The 19,736-nt window shown below is 42.8% G+C and overlaps 1 protein-coding gene across 5 annotated transcripts in view; it reads left to right on the top strand.

Annotated features, from left to right (window-relative positions):
• LOC137782670 (transcription factor COE3-like) overlaps positions 1-16,114 on the top strand; it is a 120,284-nt gene extending 104,170 nt beyond the window's left edge. For 2 of the 5 annotated variants that reach the window (XM_068572212.1, XM_068572194.1), the window contains exons 12-16: positions 4,240-4,305; positions 5,235-5,406; positions 9,837-10,016; positions 13,329-13,418; positions 14,497-16,114. In XM_068572212.1, the coding sequence (XP_068428313.1) occupies positions 4,240-4,305; positions 5,235-5,406; positions 9,837-10,016; positions 13,329-13,418; positions 14,497-14,528 (540 nt within the window). In that variant the 3' untranslated portion in view covers positions 14,529-16,114. Of the gene's footprint in view, positions 1-4,239; positions 4,306-5,234; positions 5,407-9,836; positions 10,017-13,289; positions 13,419-14,496 lie in introns of all 5 variants that reach the window. The other 3 variants (XM_068572184.1, XM_068572176.1, XM_068572204.1) reach the window with 2 other exon arrangements.
• Positions 16,115-19,736: the final 3,622 nt, after the last annotated feature.

Raw genomic sequence — 19,736 nt, 5'->3', positions numbered from 1 at the left:
AAGGAAAGGAGAGTGAAAGAAAAGAGATTAATAAAAGGAAACAATGAATAAAGGAAGGAAGAAAAAAGGATAGAAAATGAAGGAAAGGAAGGAAAGAAAAGTAATCGGGCAAAAGAAAGAAGGAAGCAAGTGAGAAAACGAATGAAATCAACGAGAGAATTGAAAGAAACAACAGAAGAGAGAAGGAGAGGAAAGGAAAGGAAGGAGACGAAATCAAGAAACAAGGGAGCAAGGAAAGTAAGAAGGAAGAAAAAAGAATAGAAAGGAAAGGAAGGAAGGAAATAAAAAAACAGGAAGGAGCGAAAATAGAGGAAAGTAAATAGAGAGGAGAGGACATAATGATGTGCAAATATACAAACACACAGCATGCATCATAATGCACACACACACACACACACACACACACACACACACACACACACACACACACACACACACACACACACACACACACACACACACACACAGTGTTGGCAGTAGCAGGCTGACAGATTGTCCTACAATAGAGAGGGATGCTCCTGGGGGGTTTGATTGACAGGAGGCCATTCATTCACTGAACATACACACTGTAACACACACACACACACACACACACACACACACACACACACACACACACACACACACACACTCTTGGGTCCAGATGATGTCACAGAGAGACAGATTCACCTTCTGGACGTTTAAAGTTAAACAAACACGTCCAACATGGAACTCAGGCTGATTTGGAGTTGTTGTTGTAGTTGTTGGCTAACAGTCCCCCCACTTCCAGTATCTGTGCTAAGCTAAGCTAACAGTCCCCCCCCACATCCAGTGTCTGTGCTAAGCTAACAGTTCCCCCCGCTTCAAGTGTCTGTGCCCAGCTAAGCTAACAGTCCCCCCCTCCGTATCCAGTGTCTGCGCCAAGCTAGGCTAACAGTTCTCACCCTCTTCTAGTGTCTGTGCTAAGCTAGGCTAACGGCCCCCCTCCATTTCCAGTGTCTGTGCTAAGCTAGGCTAACAGTCCCCCCCTCCATTTCCACTGTCTGTGCAAAGCTAGGCTAACGGCCCCCCTCCATTTCCAGTGTCTGTGCTAAGCTAGGCTAACGGCCCCCCTCCATTTCCAGTGTCTGTGCTAAGCTAGGCTAACAGTCCTCCTGATTACAGTCTATTTTACAGTATTTTGTATTATTTAATTTTGCAGTGTTTTGAAAAGTATTTCCCAGTGTTTCTTATTATTTAATTGTACTGTATTGTGTATTATCGGACAGTGTTTTGTGTTCATTATTGTGGAGTCGTATTGTGTTCCAGTGTAAATGTTCCTCATGGTGGACGTGAACGTTTTAGGAAGAAAAGACTCTGGATGTTGTTCTGTTTCCATCTCAGTGTTGGATCGTCTCCTTCGAGGTCATCATCTGTCGTGGGAAATGAGAGCTCTCTCAGTGTGTGTGTGTGTGTGCGTGTGTGTGTGTATGTGTGTGTGTGTGTGTGTGTGTGTCGTTGCCAGCAGCGAGCGAGCGAGCGCTCTGATTGGCCGGCGGGAAAAACAATGCGGTTAAACGGCGACTGTTTCTCCTCTTGGAGTCACAGGAGACGTTTGTTTGGGAGCTGCAGCTCCAGCAGAAATTTAAAATAGATTAACAAACAGAAAGAGAGAGAAAGAAAGTAGAATCCAGAGTAGAAATCCTCCGTAATCTCTCCCCGTCCGAGGAGCTCACGCTCTCGTCTTGAGGAATAAAACCCACTGAAGTGACGTGACGGAGCAGCAGGTGATTCAGGCTGACAGCCGGAGGAGACGAAACCTTCCTCTGAATCGCTAATGTTGAGTTCAAAGACTTCTGGGAGAAACAACACTTCTGGGTCAGTTTTATTAACTATCAGGTTCCTTTACTGGGCGAGAGGGAGTATTACCTGCACGCGGCAGATACTCCGGTACTCGCTGAAGTACACGTTAAAGTACACGTTTTAAATCAAAGGGAATGTGAGGAAATAAACATATTTTTTGTAGTTTTTTGTAGTTTTTTTCTGTAGTTTTGTAGTGTTTTTATCTTTCTGGAGCTTTTGATCGTCGTCACATGATCTTCATTACTTCACAGAGGAAGTATGACATGCAAAATATACATAAAGTATCACTATACTTCTACTATTACTATTTCTGCGTATAGTTTGATCAAAAAAACTTCATTTATTCAGCACATATTTATAAAATACAATAAGTAAAACATACTTAATAGAATATAAAAGCAAAAATAGCAGAATCACATACCTCTAACATGTGTATACACTGTAGTACTACAGTAGTACTATAATATAATGTACATCAAGTCAAGTATATGTTGTTAAAAGTTAAATAAGCAGCTTTTTATGATGAATAATGTAAATTAGAGATCTTCTTCCTCTTGTTTATTATTCATTATTAGTGATTTTAGTGTTATTATTTTCATAATATTCACACTTATTGTAACGCTAACAATACTGGTTGTAATAATAATAATACTTTTAATAATAATCAGCATTATTATATATTTTTATGAGCATCTTTATGGAGATAAAACAGCTGCTGTAATACCTCGGGGAGCTCCAGCAGAGGCCTCCACCTCCCCACTGCTGCTCCTCGGGGACTCCACACCTCCTCATCCTCCTCTTCATCCTCCTCCTCCTCCTCTCCATCAGCTGATCGTCCTCAGTGTGTGTGTGTGTGTGTGTGTGTGTGTGTGTTGTCACCTGAGGCTGCGTGTGAACACACACCTTGTTTCACACTCAGCCTCCTTCCTCGAGGTCTCTTTATGTTTCCTTTTCTGTGACTCAATTCCTTTTTCTTTCTGTTGTTCCCTTGTTTCCTTTCCTTTCCTTGTCTTTCCTCTCCTCCTTTTCCATATCCCTTTTCTGTATTTCCTTTCCTTTCTTCCTTTCCTTGTCATCTTTTCCTTCTTCAATCCTTCACATTCTTTCTTGACGTCCTTTATTTATTTTTGTTCCTTAATTTTAGAGCTTTTCTTTTCCTCTCATCTTGTTTCCCTCCTTTATATTCATCTTATACCCTTTCTTACATGTCTTTTCCTTCATCCTTTCCTTGTTTCCTTCCCTCGTCTTATTCTCGTTTTCTCTTTCCTTGCATGTTCTTCCTTCCCATTTTATTCTTGCTCTCCTTTCCTTCATTTTTTTCTTCCTTTTACTTGATCATTTCCTCACTTCCTCTTCCTTTTCCCTTTTTTATCATTTCCTTTTCCTTCCATGTTTCCTTCCTCTCCTTTCCCTTATTGTGTGTGTGTGTGTGTGTGTGTGTGTGTGTGTATTTATCTATTTATCAGTCGTGTTATTGTTATTAACAGCCATCGCCGCGGCGCCCCGCTGTGCTGCCGGCGCTCAGATTGGACGCTTCCTCTCCTGTGGGCTGCTGGGAAAACAGCCCCGGGGTATGTGTGTGTATGTGTGTGTGTGTGTGTGTGTGTGTGTGTGTGGTCTAGAGTGTTAATGGCTACCCGCTGATTCTTCTTCTCTTTTTTTTCCTCCTGCCCTCCGGGTACAAACAGTCATCCGTCCATCTCTCTCTCCCTCTGTGTCCGTCGGCGGCCATTTTGGATCTGACGGCCGGTCTCACAGGTGTTAAAACTCGTGTCACCGAGAGGTCAGGAGGCCTCACAGCGTTCAGTTTGTCAGAATAGTTCCAGCTTCTGAAATGTGAATATTTGCAGCGCTCATAGTAAATTGATTATTTTTAGGTTGATTAGAAGCGGACGTCGTCGTTGTAACTCGGTGGTTTGTGGACTGATGTTGTGAAGCCTCGAGTTCCACGTTTTGTCCGTCGCCATCTTGTTGTTTTTTACAACCAGTGAACAGGAAGTGACCCTCTGTGGACTGAGGAGGAGTGAGAGACGCCGGTGTCGACCTGTCAATCACCTTGTAGCTTCATAGACTTCTATACAACCAGAAGAGTAGAGAGAATGCAGCTTCAACACATGAATCATAGACTTCTATACAACCAGAAGAGTAGAGAGAATGCAGCTTCAACACATGAAGCACAGACTTCTATACAACCAGAGGAGTCGCCCCCTGGTGGTCAGGAGAGAGAATGCAGCTTTAGCACTTTTTTATGGACCATGTTGGTGTTCAAACATAACAATCGTCTCTTCTTTATGTAAATGAACCGTGAACTAACTCTCTCTCTCTCTCTCTCTCTCTCTCTCTCTCTCTCTCTCTCTCTTTCTCTCTCTCTCTCTCTCTCTCTCTCTCTCTCTCTCTCCCTCCCTCTCTCTCTCTCAGGAGGTGCTGTTGAAGCGAGCAGCCGACCTGGTGGAGGCTCTTTACGGGATGCCGCACAACAACCAGGTGAGTTCACGTTGACCTTTGACCTTTGACCTCCCCGCGGTTCACCAACCGGACTTTCCTGACCTCTCATCAACCGTAAACCATCCCCCACAATCCTTCACTGCACCGAGGCCGTAATTAAATACTTTAAAAACAAAAGTCCGTCACTTTAATCTGCTTTTATAGAATTATCCAGTTTTTGACGTTTTTAGTCCGTTTTGAGAGTTCAAACCCCTGAAATTAATAATTAGTCCTTTAACTTCCCCTCAAATGACTCAATTAATTCTCTGAACTCCTCCTGGACTCGAGTCCGTCGGTTCACCTGCAGGGCGTTTTCACTGCACTTATTTAACTCATGATTCACTTCTTAAATTAAACTTGTCAAACTGAACCAGGACACGGTGCGTTCACTGACGCTCAGGAAAACCGGCCGCCGAGGTCTCAGAGTGATCCTCTTATCCTCACATTTAAAGTTATTTTGTTGCTTCAATCACATTTAAGTTTATTTATCTGTTAAAAATATATCAAAATATATATATTATATATATATATTTTCAACAGTTAGGGGTTGAAAACATATTTAAATATTTCTTAAGTACAAAATTATGAGCTCATGAGGCAGTTACAACAGTAACATTACAATAATATTATTAACTATTTCTCCACAGAGCATCAGGATTAAAACACTAAAAATACTTTTTAAACATTCTTTTAATATTATTTCTCTTTACGTGTTTTACTAAAAAATAAATGATCTTTTAAATTAATTAATTAAAATATTAACCCACTGAACAGAATATTGACACATTGATTGTAAATGTAAATACGACTAATTGGACTTTATATGTTTTCTGCAGTGGGTTTTGAATAAATGCATTACTTAACCCTTCCTCCTCCTCCTCCTCCTCCTCCTCCTCCTCTTCCTCCTCCTCCTCCTCCTCCTCCTCCAGGAGATCATCCTGAAGCGGGCGGCTGACCTCACTGAGGCGCTCTACAGCGTCCCTCGCAGCCACAACCAGCTGCCGTCCCTCACTGGCTCCGCCCACTCGGGGATGATGGGCGTGAACTCCTTCAGCAGCCAGCTCGCCGTCAACATCTCCGAGGCCTCGCAGGCCGACCAGGGTGAGGGGAGCCACTACCCATGATCCTCTGGGGCAAGGGGGAAAACATCAGTAGAGCATCACAACTCTACATCAGTAGAGTTCATTGGAGTCAAGTAAAGGTCATTAGAGACCAGTAGAGTTCACTAGAGACCAGTAGAGTTCACGAGAGACCAGTAGAGGTCATTGGAGTCTAGTAGAGTTAAAGAGAGACCAGTAGAGTTCATTAGAGACAAGTTTCTACTGGTCCTGTGTCTCTACTGCTGTGTGTCTCTACTGCTGTGTGTCTCTACTGTTGTGTGTCTCTACTGCTGTGTGTCTCTACTGTTGTGTGTCTCTGATGAGCAGAAACACAACAAACAAACTGTCTCTGCAGTTTGAAAAGTGTCGATGTCAGCGTCACGAAATTAAAGGTGTTTGTCATTAAGTTCAGGACGCACACACACACACACACACACACACACACACACACACACACACACACACACACACACATCCTGACAAAAGCATTATTGTTTTCTGCATCAGACTGATTCTACCCCCCTCTTTCTTCTTCTTCTTCTTCTTCTTCTTCTTCTTCATCTTCATCTTCTTCTACTTCTTCTTCTTCTTCTTCTTCTTCTTCTTCTTCTTCTTCTTCTTCTTCTTCTTCTTCTTCTTCTTCTTCTTCTTCTGCCTTTCTGTCTCTCCTGGTTCACCTCTTATCACTTTTCATCTCCCGTCCCCCGTCATAATCTCTCATAAATACAATAAAAGCTGTAACTAATCCGGGGACTATTTTCCGCGGCGGTTTACTCCCCACGTGGCGCTGCAGTGAGCGTGTGCGGGTTAAAGGAAACCGCAGCGCGCGTGTGTGTGTGTGTGTGTGTGAGTGAGTGTGTGTGTGTGTGACGGCGATGACGGAACCCGTCACGCCGTGCGGTTGATGGAAACATCGGCATCCGTGTTCGTGGAAACGTTTTCAGCTCGCGAGGAAGACGTGCAGCGAACGGCTCGCGAACAAACGAGTCGACAGGAAGCGGATCGAGCTGCTTTCCCTCCCCGGACACCTCCCCCCCCTCTCCCCCTTCTTCTCCCTCCACCCTCCACCCTCCACCCCCTCCTCCACTAAACCATCGTCTGCTTTCCACATCGGCCCCGGCAGCGAAACACCTTTACAGGAATCTATGAGGTCATGGGAAACGAGCGCCGAGAAAATCCACCGACTCGGTAGTTAACGCGCGCGGCGGCCTCTCCGGGTCGGAAACGTTACGCCGGGGGGGTCCGAGGGTGTGAAGCGGCTTCTTCTTTTTTTTTTTTTTAGCGCCCACTCGCAATTAGCCTCCGTGATTAAAACATTAATAAAACCCGGCGGCTCTCGAGGCGCCGCCGGGGTCTTATCAGACGGACGAGGCGAGTAATTTACGGCGCTAATTCGCAGCGAGCGACTTCGGGTCCTTCCTCCTCCGGAGCTTCGTCCATCCTCCGGCCCGCTTCGCGCCGACAGATGTTAGCTTGTCGCGCGTCGCGGGAAAGAGAATGAACCTCCACGTTTAGCGTCGGACGGGAAACGAGGACGTTAGGAAACATTTTACAGCCGCTAACTACATAATTGGTAAATTGGTAAATGAATTTAAAACACTAAAACCGTTCGACCACCTGAGTAAAGTTATGTTTTCACAAGAGATGTGATGAATTTCAAAATTGTTCTGCATCTTTGGGTATGTATCTTATATGCAAGGGCCTTTAAAAGGTGGATTTAAGAAATTATGTAAAATCGAGGAAAAGACCTGAGACCCTGATGGGGTCTGAGCTAAAAGATTTTGGCGCAATATTCTGGAAAAAGACGGCCATCTTGGTTTTTTTTTAAACCGTTATTGTGAACTTAAGACCTTTGGTAAACTAATTCCCATCACCAAAATGTTTCTTCCACATGAGTAAGGTTATGTTTTCACAAGAGATGTGAAGAATTTCAAAAATCGAGATTCAGTTTTTCAGCTTTAGGCTCAAATTTTCTCTTTACACTTTTTGGTGCCTCATTACAATAATTTTAACTGTAAACTGTAAGAATTTGAACTGTAACACACGGATATGTATCACATATGCGAGAGCCCTTAAAAGGTGAATTTAAGAAATGATGTAAAATCAAGGAAAAGGCCTGAGACCCTGATGGATTAACCGGGAAAAGTCAGAATATCTCACTGAACTAAAAAGATTTTGGCGCAATAATCTCTAAAAAGACGGCCATCTTTTTTACTTTTAAACTTAAATTTTTCAGCTTTCGGTTCATATTATCTCTTTACACTTTTGCCTCATGACAATGGAGCCTCTTTATGTAGAGAGCTGAGATTGTTCTGCATTTTTGGGTATGTATCACATATGCAAGAGCCTTTAAAAGGTGACTTTAAGAACTTGTTTAAAATCGAGAACCTTGAGGGTCCAGAGGGTTAAACACACGTTTAGAGATGTGAACACACAGAATATAAATAGAGGGTTCTGCTCGAGGGGTCTCAGATCCTCTACAGGTTTCCAGAACCTTGTGAAGGTCCATGTTTTCCACCTGCAGTGGAGGTCGACGGGATGCGAGATCCGCTTCCCACGCCGCCGCCGCCGCCGCGAAGCCGGGCACGCCGACGCCAAACACCCGCACAGGCCGCGCTTGTTAAGCGGTTCTTTCTTTTCCTTTTTAAAAGAAGAAGAAAGAAAAAAAAAGATTGTTAAAGAACAAATCCTGACATTTCTCTCTCTCCGGCCGCTCCCTGCACTGTTTTCAACCCGACATGTGTTTCCCATTCGCCGGCTCTCCTCGCTCCCCGGGCAGCGCTCCATCAGCCTGCTCCTGCTGGGAATTGCGTTGGCCCGAACCAGGAAGTGTGTGTGGGGTGGGAAGGGAGGGGGGGGGGGGGGGGGGGAGTGGGTGGAGGAAGCTGTAATGTGCTACTTGGCACACGGCTGGCTCCGCTCACTGGGCTCGAGGAGGTCGGTGGGAAAAGCTCGGGAGCCTCTCGAGTGGGGGTCAAAGGTCAGGCCGAGTGCTGAGCGGGAACATTGGTATTCAATGCATCTTGAATGAGGGTCAATCAACAGGGAGGGGAGGGGGGAGAGAGGGAGGGGGGAGGGGGGGGTTAAGGTAAGAATACTGCAGCGAGGTGAGAGATGAAGGGCAGATGGAGGGAGGAGGAGGAGGAGGGGCAGCGACAGACGCGATGATGTCATCGCCGAGGTCACGGCGAGATTGAGAGCAGACAGTTTTATACCGAGTCCATCATGAGGTCCTTGTAGAGCGGCACCCCAAGGCTGTGTTAGATCTGTGCATCATCATCATCATCATCATCATCATCATCATCATCATCATCGTCATAGTTGCCGTTCTGATTAAATCAGTGGATTAACGAGGTTCTGGTTCTCTTTAGACTCCTGGAAAATGAGGCTGAGGATTCACTGGAACTTTATGTTTGTGTTGTTTTTTTGTGTGGAATCAAGCTGGAAAACAATGTTGCATTTTATTTCTCTTATGTTTGTCTTTTAAGAAATATATATATATATTTTACTAGACATTTATATTTTAAAACATACACATTTTGAGTAGGCGGGCCTTGAACCCACCTGGTTCAGGCTGTCGCAGCTTTATAGAAGCGTATAAAAGTATAGAAGCATAAAGAAGTGTATAGAAGTTTAGAAGCATATAGAAGTGTATAGAAGTATAGAAGTATAGAAGCGTATAGAAGCGTATAGAAGCGCATAGAAGTAGAGAAGCGTATAGAAGTGAAGAAGTGTAAAGATGTATAGAAGCTTATGGAAGTATAGAGAAGCGTATAGAAGTATAGAAGTGTAAAGAAGTATAGAAGCGTATAGAAGTTGAGAAGCATATAGAAGTGTACAGAAGTGCATCAAAGCGTACAGAAGCGAAGAGAAGTATGAAAGCGTATAGAAGCGTATCGAAACGTATAGAAGCGTATAGAAGCGTATAGAAGTATAGAAACGTATAGAAGTGTATAGAAGCGTATAGAAGTATAGAAGCGTATAGAAGTATAGGAGTGTATAGAAGTATAGGAGTGTATAGGAGTGTATAGAAGTGTATAGAAGTATAGGAGCGTATAGAAGTATAGGAGCGTATAGAAGTATAGGAGTGTATAGAAGTATAGGAGCGTATAGAAGTGTATAGGAGCGTATAGAAGTATAGGAGTGTATAGAAGTATAGGAGCGTATAGAAGCGTATAGGAGTGTATAGCAGCGTATAGAAGTATAGGAGCGTATAGAAGTATAGGAGTGTATAGAAGTATAGGAGCGTATAGGAGTGTATAGAAGCATAGGAGCATATAGAAGCGTATAGGAGTGTATAGGAGCGTATAGAAGTATAGGAGCGTATAGAAATATAGGAGCGTATAGGAGCGTATAGAAGTATAGGAGTGTATAGAAGTATAGGAGTGTATAGAAGACCCGGCCTCATGCTCGTCCTCTCTCCGCCTGCAGGTTACTCCCGTAACTCGAACAGCGTGTCTCCTCGCGGCTACGTGCCGAGCTCCACGCCCCAGCAGGCCAACTACAACACCATCACGTCCACCATGAACGGCTACGGGGCCGGCATGACCAACCTGGGGGTCCCCGGCTCCCCCAGCTTCCTCAACGGATCCACCAACTCTGCTTACGCAAGTGAGTCCCGCTTCACCTGCTTTCATTCATGAGAACCCAACCTCGCCCGACCGAGAGAGAGAGAGAGAGAGAGAGAGAGAGAGAGAGAGAGAGAGGGAACCGAAGGAACCGCTCCAGCTGTCCGGGCGTGGCCGACAACCTTGCGGTTCCAAAACACACTTCGCTGTTTATCATTTCAGAGGGCGACTCCATCCACACTCTGAAGTCGCCAACGGCGGCTTTTTGGGGAGGAACCCAGTGTCTCCGTTCACAACTGAGACGCTGTTCGTGAAAGTTATGGCACTGATGGAATCAAAGTGTGTTGTTGAAAGCAGTTGAAGTGGGAGCACTGAAAGGAGTTAAGAGTGTTATTTTTACAAGCGTAGGTGCTAAAGATGTGTCAGGTCGAGGCTCAGCGCAGCATTCAGCTGAAGTATCAGTGGACGTGTAAGCAGTAAAAGGAGCCGAAGTGCCACTATCAGCATGTAAGGGACGCACTAAAAGGAGTTGACATGTCAATATCAGCATGTAAGGGAGTTGAAGTGTCACTATCAGCATATACAGGATTTGAAGTGTCAATATCACCAAAAAAGAGTTGAAGTGTCAATAGAATCACTGAAAGGAGTTGAAGTGTCAATATCAGGATGCAAGGGAGTTGAAGTGTCAATGTAAGGGAGTTAAAGTGTCAGTTTAAAGCATTCAGTGTGTCCGGTGAAGGGTCACCACAGGATTCAGCTGGCGTATCAGTGGATGTATATGCAGTAAAAGGAGTTAAAGTGTCAACATCAGCATGCAAGGGATTTTGAAGGGTCAATATCAGCATGTAAAAGTGTTGAGGTGTCAATAGAAGCACTGAAAGGAGTTGAAGTGTCAATATCAGCATGCAAGAAAGTTGAAGTGTCAATACCTGCATGTAAGGGAGTTGAAGTGTCAGTTGAAGCACTAAAAGGAGTTGAAGTGTCCCTCTTAGTGTTGGTGAAGTTACAAAACATTGTTCCTTAACTCCAAAACGACACAAGTGGAGTTAGTTGAATCGTATTTACCGAAAGCAGTTGAAGCGTCAGTTGATCTCTAACTATAAAAGTGATGATCTGAATCATGTTAAAGTGAAATAGACTCGTGCTTGAGAAAGAAAGAGAGAGCAAGCGTAATGGAGAAGGGAGGAAGGTGGATCCGTCTGAAAGCTATTAAAGCGATTATCGCTCTGATTGTAGAACGCTAACACGCGTTAGCTCGCGTGCAGATTTATTGACGTTGGCGCGTCGAGCGCCCGCTGGTTTATTGTTACATCCGAAGACGTTGGGATCATTTCTCGGTCGCAATTAGAGGGAAAAGTTGTATTTATGTGTCAATTAGGATCAGCGGTCGTGGTCCGAGGAGTCGTAGTTTCATCCCGTGGAGGCGTCGCTGCTCTTGTTGTTGTTGAGCGCAGAATAAAGAGAAGTGAAGACAAGTGAAGCGGTTCCCGCTGCAGGAGAGAGGCGGTCCGACGCCGTTGCTCCTCTGAAACTTTTCCCTTCTGATTAACGCGCCCGGAAGTCGGAAAAGCCGCCGCTTGGAAGGCGCAGGTGTGTTTTTGGAGCCCGGTGAAGTCTAAAAACACGCCCGGCGGCGAGCGAACGAACGAACGAACGAGCGAGCGAGCGCTACGGCTTTTCCTGGCGTCCGCTTCAAAGCGTTCGGCGAGTCTCAGCTCGGCTCGTTTAGGAGGCGGAGCGCTTCGTGCCAGGTGGATGTTGTCGTCTCTGGCGAGCAAAAAAAAAAAAAAGGTGGGCTTGCATCTCGCCTGGCGGAGCTGCAGCGTGTGTGTGTGTGTGTGTGTGTGTGTCGACCGAATACCGCCAAGCATTGTTCACCCCCCCCATCCCTACCTCCTCCCTCCCCTCCCCCCTCCTAGACTAACCCACTAACTATCCTCACCGCATCCCTCATGCATTCACGCTTTGGGCCGAATCTTTAGCATCAGCTGGAGATACAAATATAATAATATTAAAAAAAAACAACAACCAGAAAAACAACAAGCCGGAGCCAACAAAGAGAGGGAATGTGAGGAGGAGAAGCAGCGATCCAGGACACACTGATAGCTCGTTGGCGCGAGGCGACGCGTCGTATTCACGGTTTCATTTCAGGGTTCCATGTTTCAAACGCCGTCCTGGACTCGTCCGCCGACGTCTGTGTGTTCGGCAGAGAGAGCTGGGGGTTAGCCTAGCTTAGCACAAAGACTGGAAGCGGAGGGAAACAGCTAGCGTGATTCTGTCACGACTGAAGTCAAAACTTTTTTTCTGGTAAAATAAGTGATTTTTATTATAAGTTGTTGACTTTTTGAAATGGAGAACAACTTTTATTGATGATTAAAAGTCTGTACAGAAAACAAGATAAGGATACATTTAAAAAATCCCCAGAAAAATAAATCATTTGACAACTGAGAAGTTCATGTGATTTGATTGAAAGCTCCGGCTACTAATTGTATCCCGATTATTGACCATTAACTTAATAAAACACATTTAACGTCAAGACACAATATTTAGATTCTGGAACTTTTTCGATAATCAGGAAAAAAGAAAAGTGGGATAAGCTTTTGGGCGTTCGTTTCATATTTCCAAACTGAATGAAGATCATGTGACGAGACCGAAAGCTCCAGAACGAGCTACTAACTGGCCTTCGACTTATTTTCGTCAAGGCCGAAGAAGTGACTTAAAATAATGTGACTAAACTCTACTACATTTTCAGTATTGTTTTGGTGATTCTCTTCCCCGCTGCTTCCAGCCTAGCTTAGCGTCCAGTAATGCTAAGCTATGCTAACCGCATCCTGACTCCAGCTCCGTGCTGAACACACACGGACATGAGACCGAAATCTGACCACACGACGTGTGTTGGACTGTCCCTTTAAGTAGAAACCAGTTATCAAAATATAAAAAGGTTTTATAGCCACAAAAGACACAAATGATGGGTTCATTACACACACACACACACACACACACACACACACACACACACACACACAGGATGAAGCTTCTGCGGCTCTCAGGTCGGATCAGGTTTGTTTTTTTGTTTTTTGAAGTAAAAATAAAAGTCCTTGAAGTTATGGATCAACTCTGCCGGATGTTCTTGTGTTTCGGGGCATGTTTGTTCCTCCGCCCTCAGGCCCCTCCCCCTTCCCTCCCCTTTCCTCCCCCCCTCCTCCCTCCTGCATGGTTCATCTCCATCCGGTCGCTCGCCTGCCTGTCAGAAAAACCCTCGCTCCTCCTCCTCCTCCTCCTCCTCACTCCTCCTTCTCTTCCTCTGCTCCCGTAGGCCCTTACTCATTCTCTCCTGTCCATATGGTTTCTGCAGTCAAACAGAAGAGCGCCTTCGCCCCCGTCGTGCGGCCTCAGACCTCCCCGCCCCCCACCTGCACCACCAACAATGGCAGCAACCTCCAGGGTGAGCATCCCACCCCCACCCTCCCCCCCACTCCCGCCTGTCAGCACCCCCCCCCCCCCCCCTCCCTTACCCACCACCCACCTGTCCACCTGTCCACCTGCACAGCCAGACGACTGTAACTCTCTACTCGTTACACGCGGAGGTCAAAGTTGATCCATAACTTCTGGACGCACAATAATCAATAATCATACTTATCGAGTGACGTTTGTTCCTTTATGACAAACTTTCTTTAATCTTTAATCGCAAATCAAAACCTCTTCAGAACTGCTTTTAATGTACGACTGTGTTCTACTTTCTTTTTATTTATTCTATTTGTTTCATTGCATAGCTTTTATTTTAATATAATATTTACATTTTTTTGTGTAAAGTGACTTTAAGTAGTATGAAAAGCGCTATATAAATTAAATGCATCATTATTATTACCTTTTTTTCAGACACAAATGATAAGAAAAAGTCAGAATTATTATTTTAAGCACACTTTTTATTGAAAACTGACATAAAGCAGAAATTAATGAGCTACAAAGAGACACATTTATGTCATGAAAGAAAACATAAAGCCTTGTTTATTTGTAACTTCTGTTACTTTCTGTGTTCATAAAGAACATTTTTATTCATGTTTAAAAATACTGAACTCTTATTTCTCTCATTTTTAATACATTTTGTCTTTTGGGCTAAAAAACACACACGTTTGGTTCAGATGAGTCCTGGAAGCTAAACTCTCTACATAGTTTTATACTAATACTAATATTCATGGAGATGATCTTTATTTAAAGCTTCTCGTGATAAATAAACTTAATTTGTACTCGAACCTGCGAACGCGCCGTCGCTGAATGAGCTCGTTTATTTATTTATTTAAGTTGTTTGAGGAAAACAAAACCGAATCCCTCGAATAGACGAAGCCGTTCGTCCGTGACGTTCTTCTCGGTGGCGCTCGAGAGCGACGCCGTCTTCATCCTCCATCGTCTTCATCCTCGTCGTCTTCATCCTCTGTTCTTCGGCAGAGAGACGAGTTCACGGTTTCATATTTGTGTTAAAGTTAAACGTTGGCCCCACTGACTGTGTTCTGCTCGTGTCTCAGCCATGGCAGGTCTCATCGTGCCCCCCATGTGAGGAGGGTTCTCTGAGCCGGATACCACCAGAACCCCTCCCCCCCGCCCCCAGACCCCACCCACCACTGATGGCCCCGCCCACCTCCACCTGAAAAGCCACAAAAAAAAAGACCAACCACTTCCCATCATCGTCATCCCCCGAATCGACCGACCCAGAATGCATCACTGCAGCAGAAGAAAAAGTTTGACTCTTCATCGATTCATTTTTCGGAGTCGGACGGAGGCGGTCAGAGGTCAGAGGTCAGGGAGGTGGACTGCGGGAGGCAGGGAGGTGGGCGGGGCCTCCGCAGCGCTGCAATGTCGTGTGAGTGTTAGTTGTTGTTTTTGACTTCAGAAGTCTGCGCGGACCGAACAGGTCCAGGGTTTCAGTTTGAACCGCTGTGAGGCGAGAAAGGAGGCGTGTCCACCGGGAGCTTCTGTTCAGAGAGGAGAAAAAAGGCTCGGATCTCATTGGCTGACGAGTCGATCCGGTTTGATTCGGTCAGAATGTATTGAACGTGTAATCCATCACAGTAATCTATTATTGCGTTATTTATTGTCTGAATATGTCATTTCTTAAATGGCTCGGCTCTGAGACTGAGACCAGGTCCTGTAGTCAGCTGCTGTTATTTAACCCAAAGTTTAAAAAAACAAACAATGTAATCCAAAGACTCCAAAAAAATCGAGAATTTATCTAATTAAATTACTAAAACAGAGCTGACACCTGAACTCAGTTATAAGTAATAATAACAACAATAATAATAATGTAGCTTTAACTTGGAAACTTTATTCCTTCATTCAATAAAACAAAAATACTTCAATGTGTCACTCAAATGGCAGTTTGAGGGAAAAAACTCAAAACTGAAAAAGACCAACAGCAGACGGATGTTCCCTGTGATACATCACACAGGATGAGAACCGAAATAAACATTTAAATTTGCAGACAACATTAAAATGAATACCTACAAGCACACTGGCATGGCGCCCAAAATATTACAATTATTCATATTTAAAAAGGCCACCAGTGTTTCTGCATGTTTTGATTAATTTATTCCAAATTAATCATTAAATAATTCATGATTTGTATTTATTTCAATGGAAAAAAATGAAGCTCCTCTTTCAACATTTTGTCTGCTTTAATTTTTTGAACAAAGTTCAGAGTTCAACTCATTCTCATCATCATCATGCAACACTAAATTAATATTATTTATTAATATAAACCAAAGAGTTTTTGGTTGTGCAGTAAAATGGGCTAAAATATGCAAAGCAGCTGTCCTTGAATTCTTTATATGATATAAATACTTTAAGTGATTCAGTGCCCACATGATGTTAAAGATCACAGTATAACTGTGTCGTTGTTCTTCCAGTAGATGATACTTTGTTACTTTGTTGCATCAAAACAAAACAAAAGAACCTCCGGTCGTTCCTCGCTGGACCAGAAGCTCCCGCTGGACTCTGAACCGAGTCGGACCGAGTCCAGAAACCAGGAAAAAAACAACCGTCAGACGGTTTTCCAGGATTCTCAATCAGAAATCTTCCAAGTGACGCCCCCATCCTCCTTCACCAAGGACCAGACTCCTCACAGACCAGAACCACGTCCTCTCTGTATCATAGCTTTGAACAATGTTTTAAAAGCCATAGCTTTTAAAACAATTTAAAACATTGCTTTTAAAGCCATAGCTTTTAAAACATTGTTAAAAGCTATGCTTTTTAAACATTGTTTAAAAGCCATAGCTTTTAAAAACTATGGGTTTTAAACAATGTTTAAAAGCCATAGCTTTTAAACATTGTTTAAAAGCTATGCCTTTGAACAATGTTTAAAAGCCCGAGCTTTCACACAATGTTTAAAAGCTATAGCTTTTAACAATGTTTAAAAACCATAGTTTTTAAACAATGTTTAAAAGTCATAGTTTTTAAACAATGTTTAAAAGTCATAGTTTTTAAACAATGTTTAAAAGTCATAGCTTTTCAACATTGTTTAAAAGCCATAGTTTTTAAACAATGTTTAAAAGCCATAGTTTTTAAACATTTTTAAAAGCTATGCCTTCGAACAATGTTTAAAACCCATAGCTTTTAAACATTGTTAAAAGCTATAGGTTTTAACAATGTGTGTGTCATATTATAAAAAGGAGGGAAATGCAGTAATTTTCTAAGCTAAAGAAAGAATTAACAAACGTCAGAAGACATTCAAGGCATCCCAACTTCCTGTTTTTTAAACTTTTTTTTTTTATTTCTTTGTTTTGGACGTCTCTGTTTTTTGTTTTTTTAATCCAGTACAATAGTTCTGTTTCGCGGGTGTCAAGTGGTAGATTTTAACCAGAAAAGCTTGCAGCAGTTTTAATCACATTTAGGTACCAGAGTTCCTTGTTATTCTTCTGATTGTGCTTATTTTTTATGTATTTATAAAAAGTATGTTTTCGGGGAGTTACTTTTTTTTGTGATTTTAGGCCTGAATGATAGTCTCAAATATATATATATGTAAACACATTTGATGTCTTAATACCTTTTAGATATTGTAAAAAGAGTGAACAAGTGAGAGGAATTAACCCTTTTGTAAAAAGAAAACAAACAAAAAAACGTCACGACATGGTCACCCTGTTTTTAATGAAAGCAGGACGTTAAAAAAAACAAAAAAAATAAAACGCTTTCATCACTTTTGTACAAAAAAATGCTTTTACGATATGATATTTAACTTTTTGTAAACAGCATCATTTGTGTTTCCCCTGGTTCTTCTCGTCCTTTGTGTATTATTGTGAAATGTATAATCATGGTTATTTCTTAAATGCACTATTTCTTTTGTTGGGGCACTTAATAATAAGAGCAATGCATCTTAGCAAAAAAGAAGAAGAAAAAAAAAGCTAAAAGTAACAAAAAAAAGAGAAGAAGAAGAAGAAGAAAGCAGGAACGATATGCACCGATATGTTTTTCCTGCCATTTGGGAAACGGCAAAAAAATCCTTGTCATGTGAAATCTTTTATATTTCCGAAGCTTATAACGTCATAATACTCCTCCACTCTTTTACTTTTGGACCGAGCGCATCTCTTGGTTTTCGGTGTTCAGAAGACGATATTTTATCCATCTTTTAAATTAGACGTCGATCCTCGTCTTTGTGGTTTTTTTTTGGTGAGTACAAAAACAAGCAGCAGATTTTTTTTTTTAAAAACAACAACGTTTTTTTGTGTCACTGATCTCAAGGAAACTTCTTTGATGTCGTTGTTGGTGCACAATCTGGATCGTTAACTTATGCAACTGTGTCCGCGTTCTGTAGGGGGTGGAATAGAAAAAAAAGAACAAAAAAAGTCGGGTTTGATGCCTTGCGATCGACAAAACTAAAGTCTTATTTTTTTTAATTTCGCAAGTCTCGAGTCAAACTGCGAGAACTTTTTTTTTTTTTGCACCAGACGATCGTCCCTCAGGTTTCCCCCAGAAAAAAACAACTTATAAAGTTTGCATCGTCAGCATCGAGCTGAGAGACAAGACGCTACGCTAGCAGTTAGCCTCCCAAACAGCGGTAAACCTCCTGGATTCTGTTGCCGTGTCAAACAGCGCCCCCCGAGCCTCACAGGAAGGTACTGCAACACGACCCGGGACGCTATGACGGAATACTTTTTTCCGTTTACAAGATGTAAGATTTGGATGTGAAATTACACCGAATATGTAATCTCACATTTACAAGATCTGCATTTCAAAAATAATTTTCAAATTTACTAAAAAAAGAACTTCTTGCATATCTCATCTTTCAATCCTCCTCAATCTCAGAACGTGTCAAAGTTAATATATAAAAGTATCTTCAAGATCAGGATCTCAGACTTGCAAAGGAAACATCGAACAATCAAAGATGTTTTCTACATTTATGTCACAGACATTAAAGATTAAAATCGGAGGGTGCAGATCTCGGATATGATTCACATTCACAGCTCCACTTTTCTCTGAACTTCTTCAACGTGAGGGCGAGATTCTGAAGTCTTGGACAGATTTAAACTTTTGACTTTATGCAACTCCAGCGTCAGCCAGCTCGTGGTTGAACATCTGTCCACGTCTTTAAAGCCATTTCTCTCCCGACACTAATGAGAATCGTTTCTTTATTTCATTTGTTTGGTCACAGTTGTAGAAAGTCTGCTTCTCACCGGTCCTGCTTTCTTTCAGCCGAGGTTTTAAAAACTGCAAAGTTTACTTCTTTTTTTTGATGTTTTAATTCAATGTGAAAGAGGGCAGAGGTACTGCGTCTTTGTGAAATATGAAATATATCATCAAAGTATATCAAAGCACAATGTTTAATTAATGTCTTTAGAATACAAACGGCTTTCTTTCTTTTCCTGTCTCTGGCCATGCTGTAAATAGATGCATGTCTCTTTTTTTATGTTGTTTTCTTCCTGTGATCCAGTGCTTTTTGTACAGAAACAGTCTAATAAAGATTACATTTGGCTTGAACTCGCAGCTGTCAAGAGTCTCTTGTTTGGGGAAAACGTTCAAAGTTAACATTAAAATGTTTTTAAATGTGTCTTGTTGAACGGGAGTTCAAATTGAAGCACAGAAAAGGAACTTTTCAGAACTCCATTCAGAAAACAAGCATTTTAAAAGTTGTTTGCTCGTCGTTTTGCGGAGCAAACTAACGAGGCAGGAAGTCTGACTTTTTACAAATCTGCATCATCGTGTCGTTATTTCGGCATCTTTTTTCAACGTTAAATGCAATCAAACCACAGCTGTGAAGCAGATGAAGCTTGTGCATCCGGTGAAAATTCACTAAGGGCTTCCCAATGATGTCATGAAACTAGCATATTAGCTTCGTTCACAAGATAAAAAGTAAGAAAGGGTTGAGGCGAAGAACATCTTGAGACTCGATGTGTCACTGAGATGAAATACGCTGTGTTTCAGAATAAAAAATAAAACAAAGTTCTAGCTTCTCCAACATCCAGCAGACATGTTCTGTCACGATGAAACCGTCGGCTCCGATGTGAATCAGATGCTTCAGCTTGAGCGATCGCTCTGCAGCAGGTGAAACCATCAGCCGGCCTTAAGGAGAACCACGTGGAGGTCCGTGTGCAGGACGGGATGCAGCAGGGTTCAGACCGAGGCTCCCGTTGACAGTCAGAAGTCCACGAGGCCTCAGACAGAAGTTTAAAGACGGACGGATGAAATGAACCTTCTGACGTTGACCAGATTCTACTTCACCGAAGACGAAAAGGTTTGAACGTTACCTACACATCATGTCTGTCAGGTAGTACATCCC

The sequence above is a fragment of the Clinocottus analis genome, unplaced genomic scaffold, assembly GCF_023055335.1.
Source record: "Clinocottus analis isolate CAN_PGR_092001 unplaced genomic scaffold, fCliAna1.0.p SCAF_1, whole genome shotgun sequence".
NCBI classification, from domain to species: Eukaryota; Metazoa; Chordata; class Actinopteri; order Perciformes; family Cottidae; genus Clinocottus; species Clinocottus analis.
This window is presented reverse-complemented; position numbering and strand designations above follow the sequence as displayed.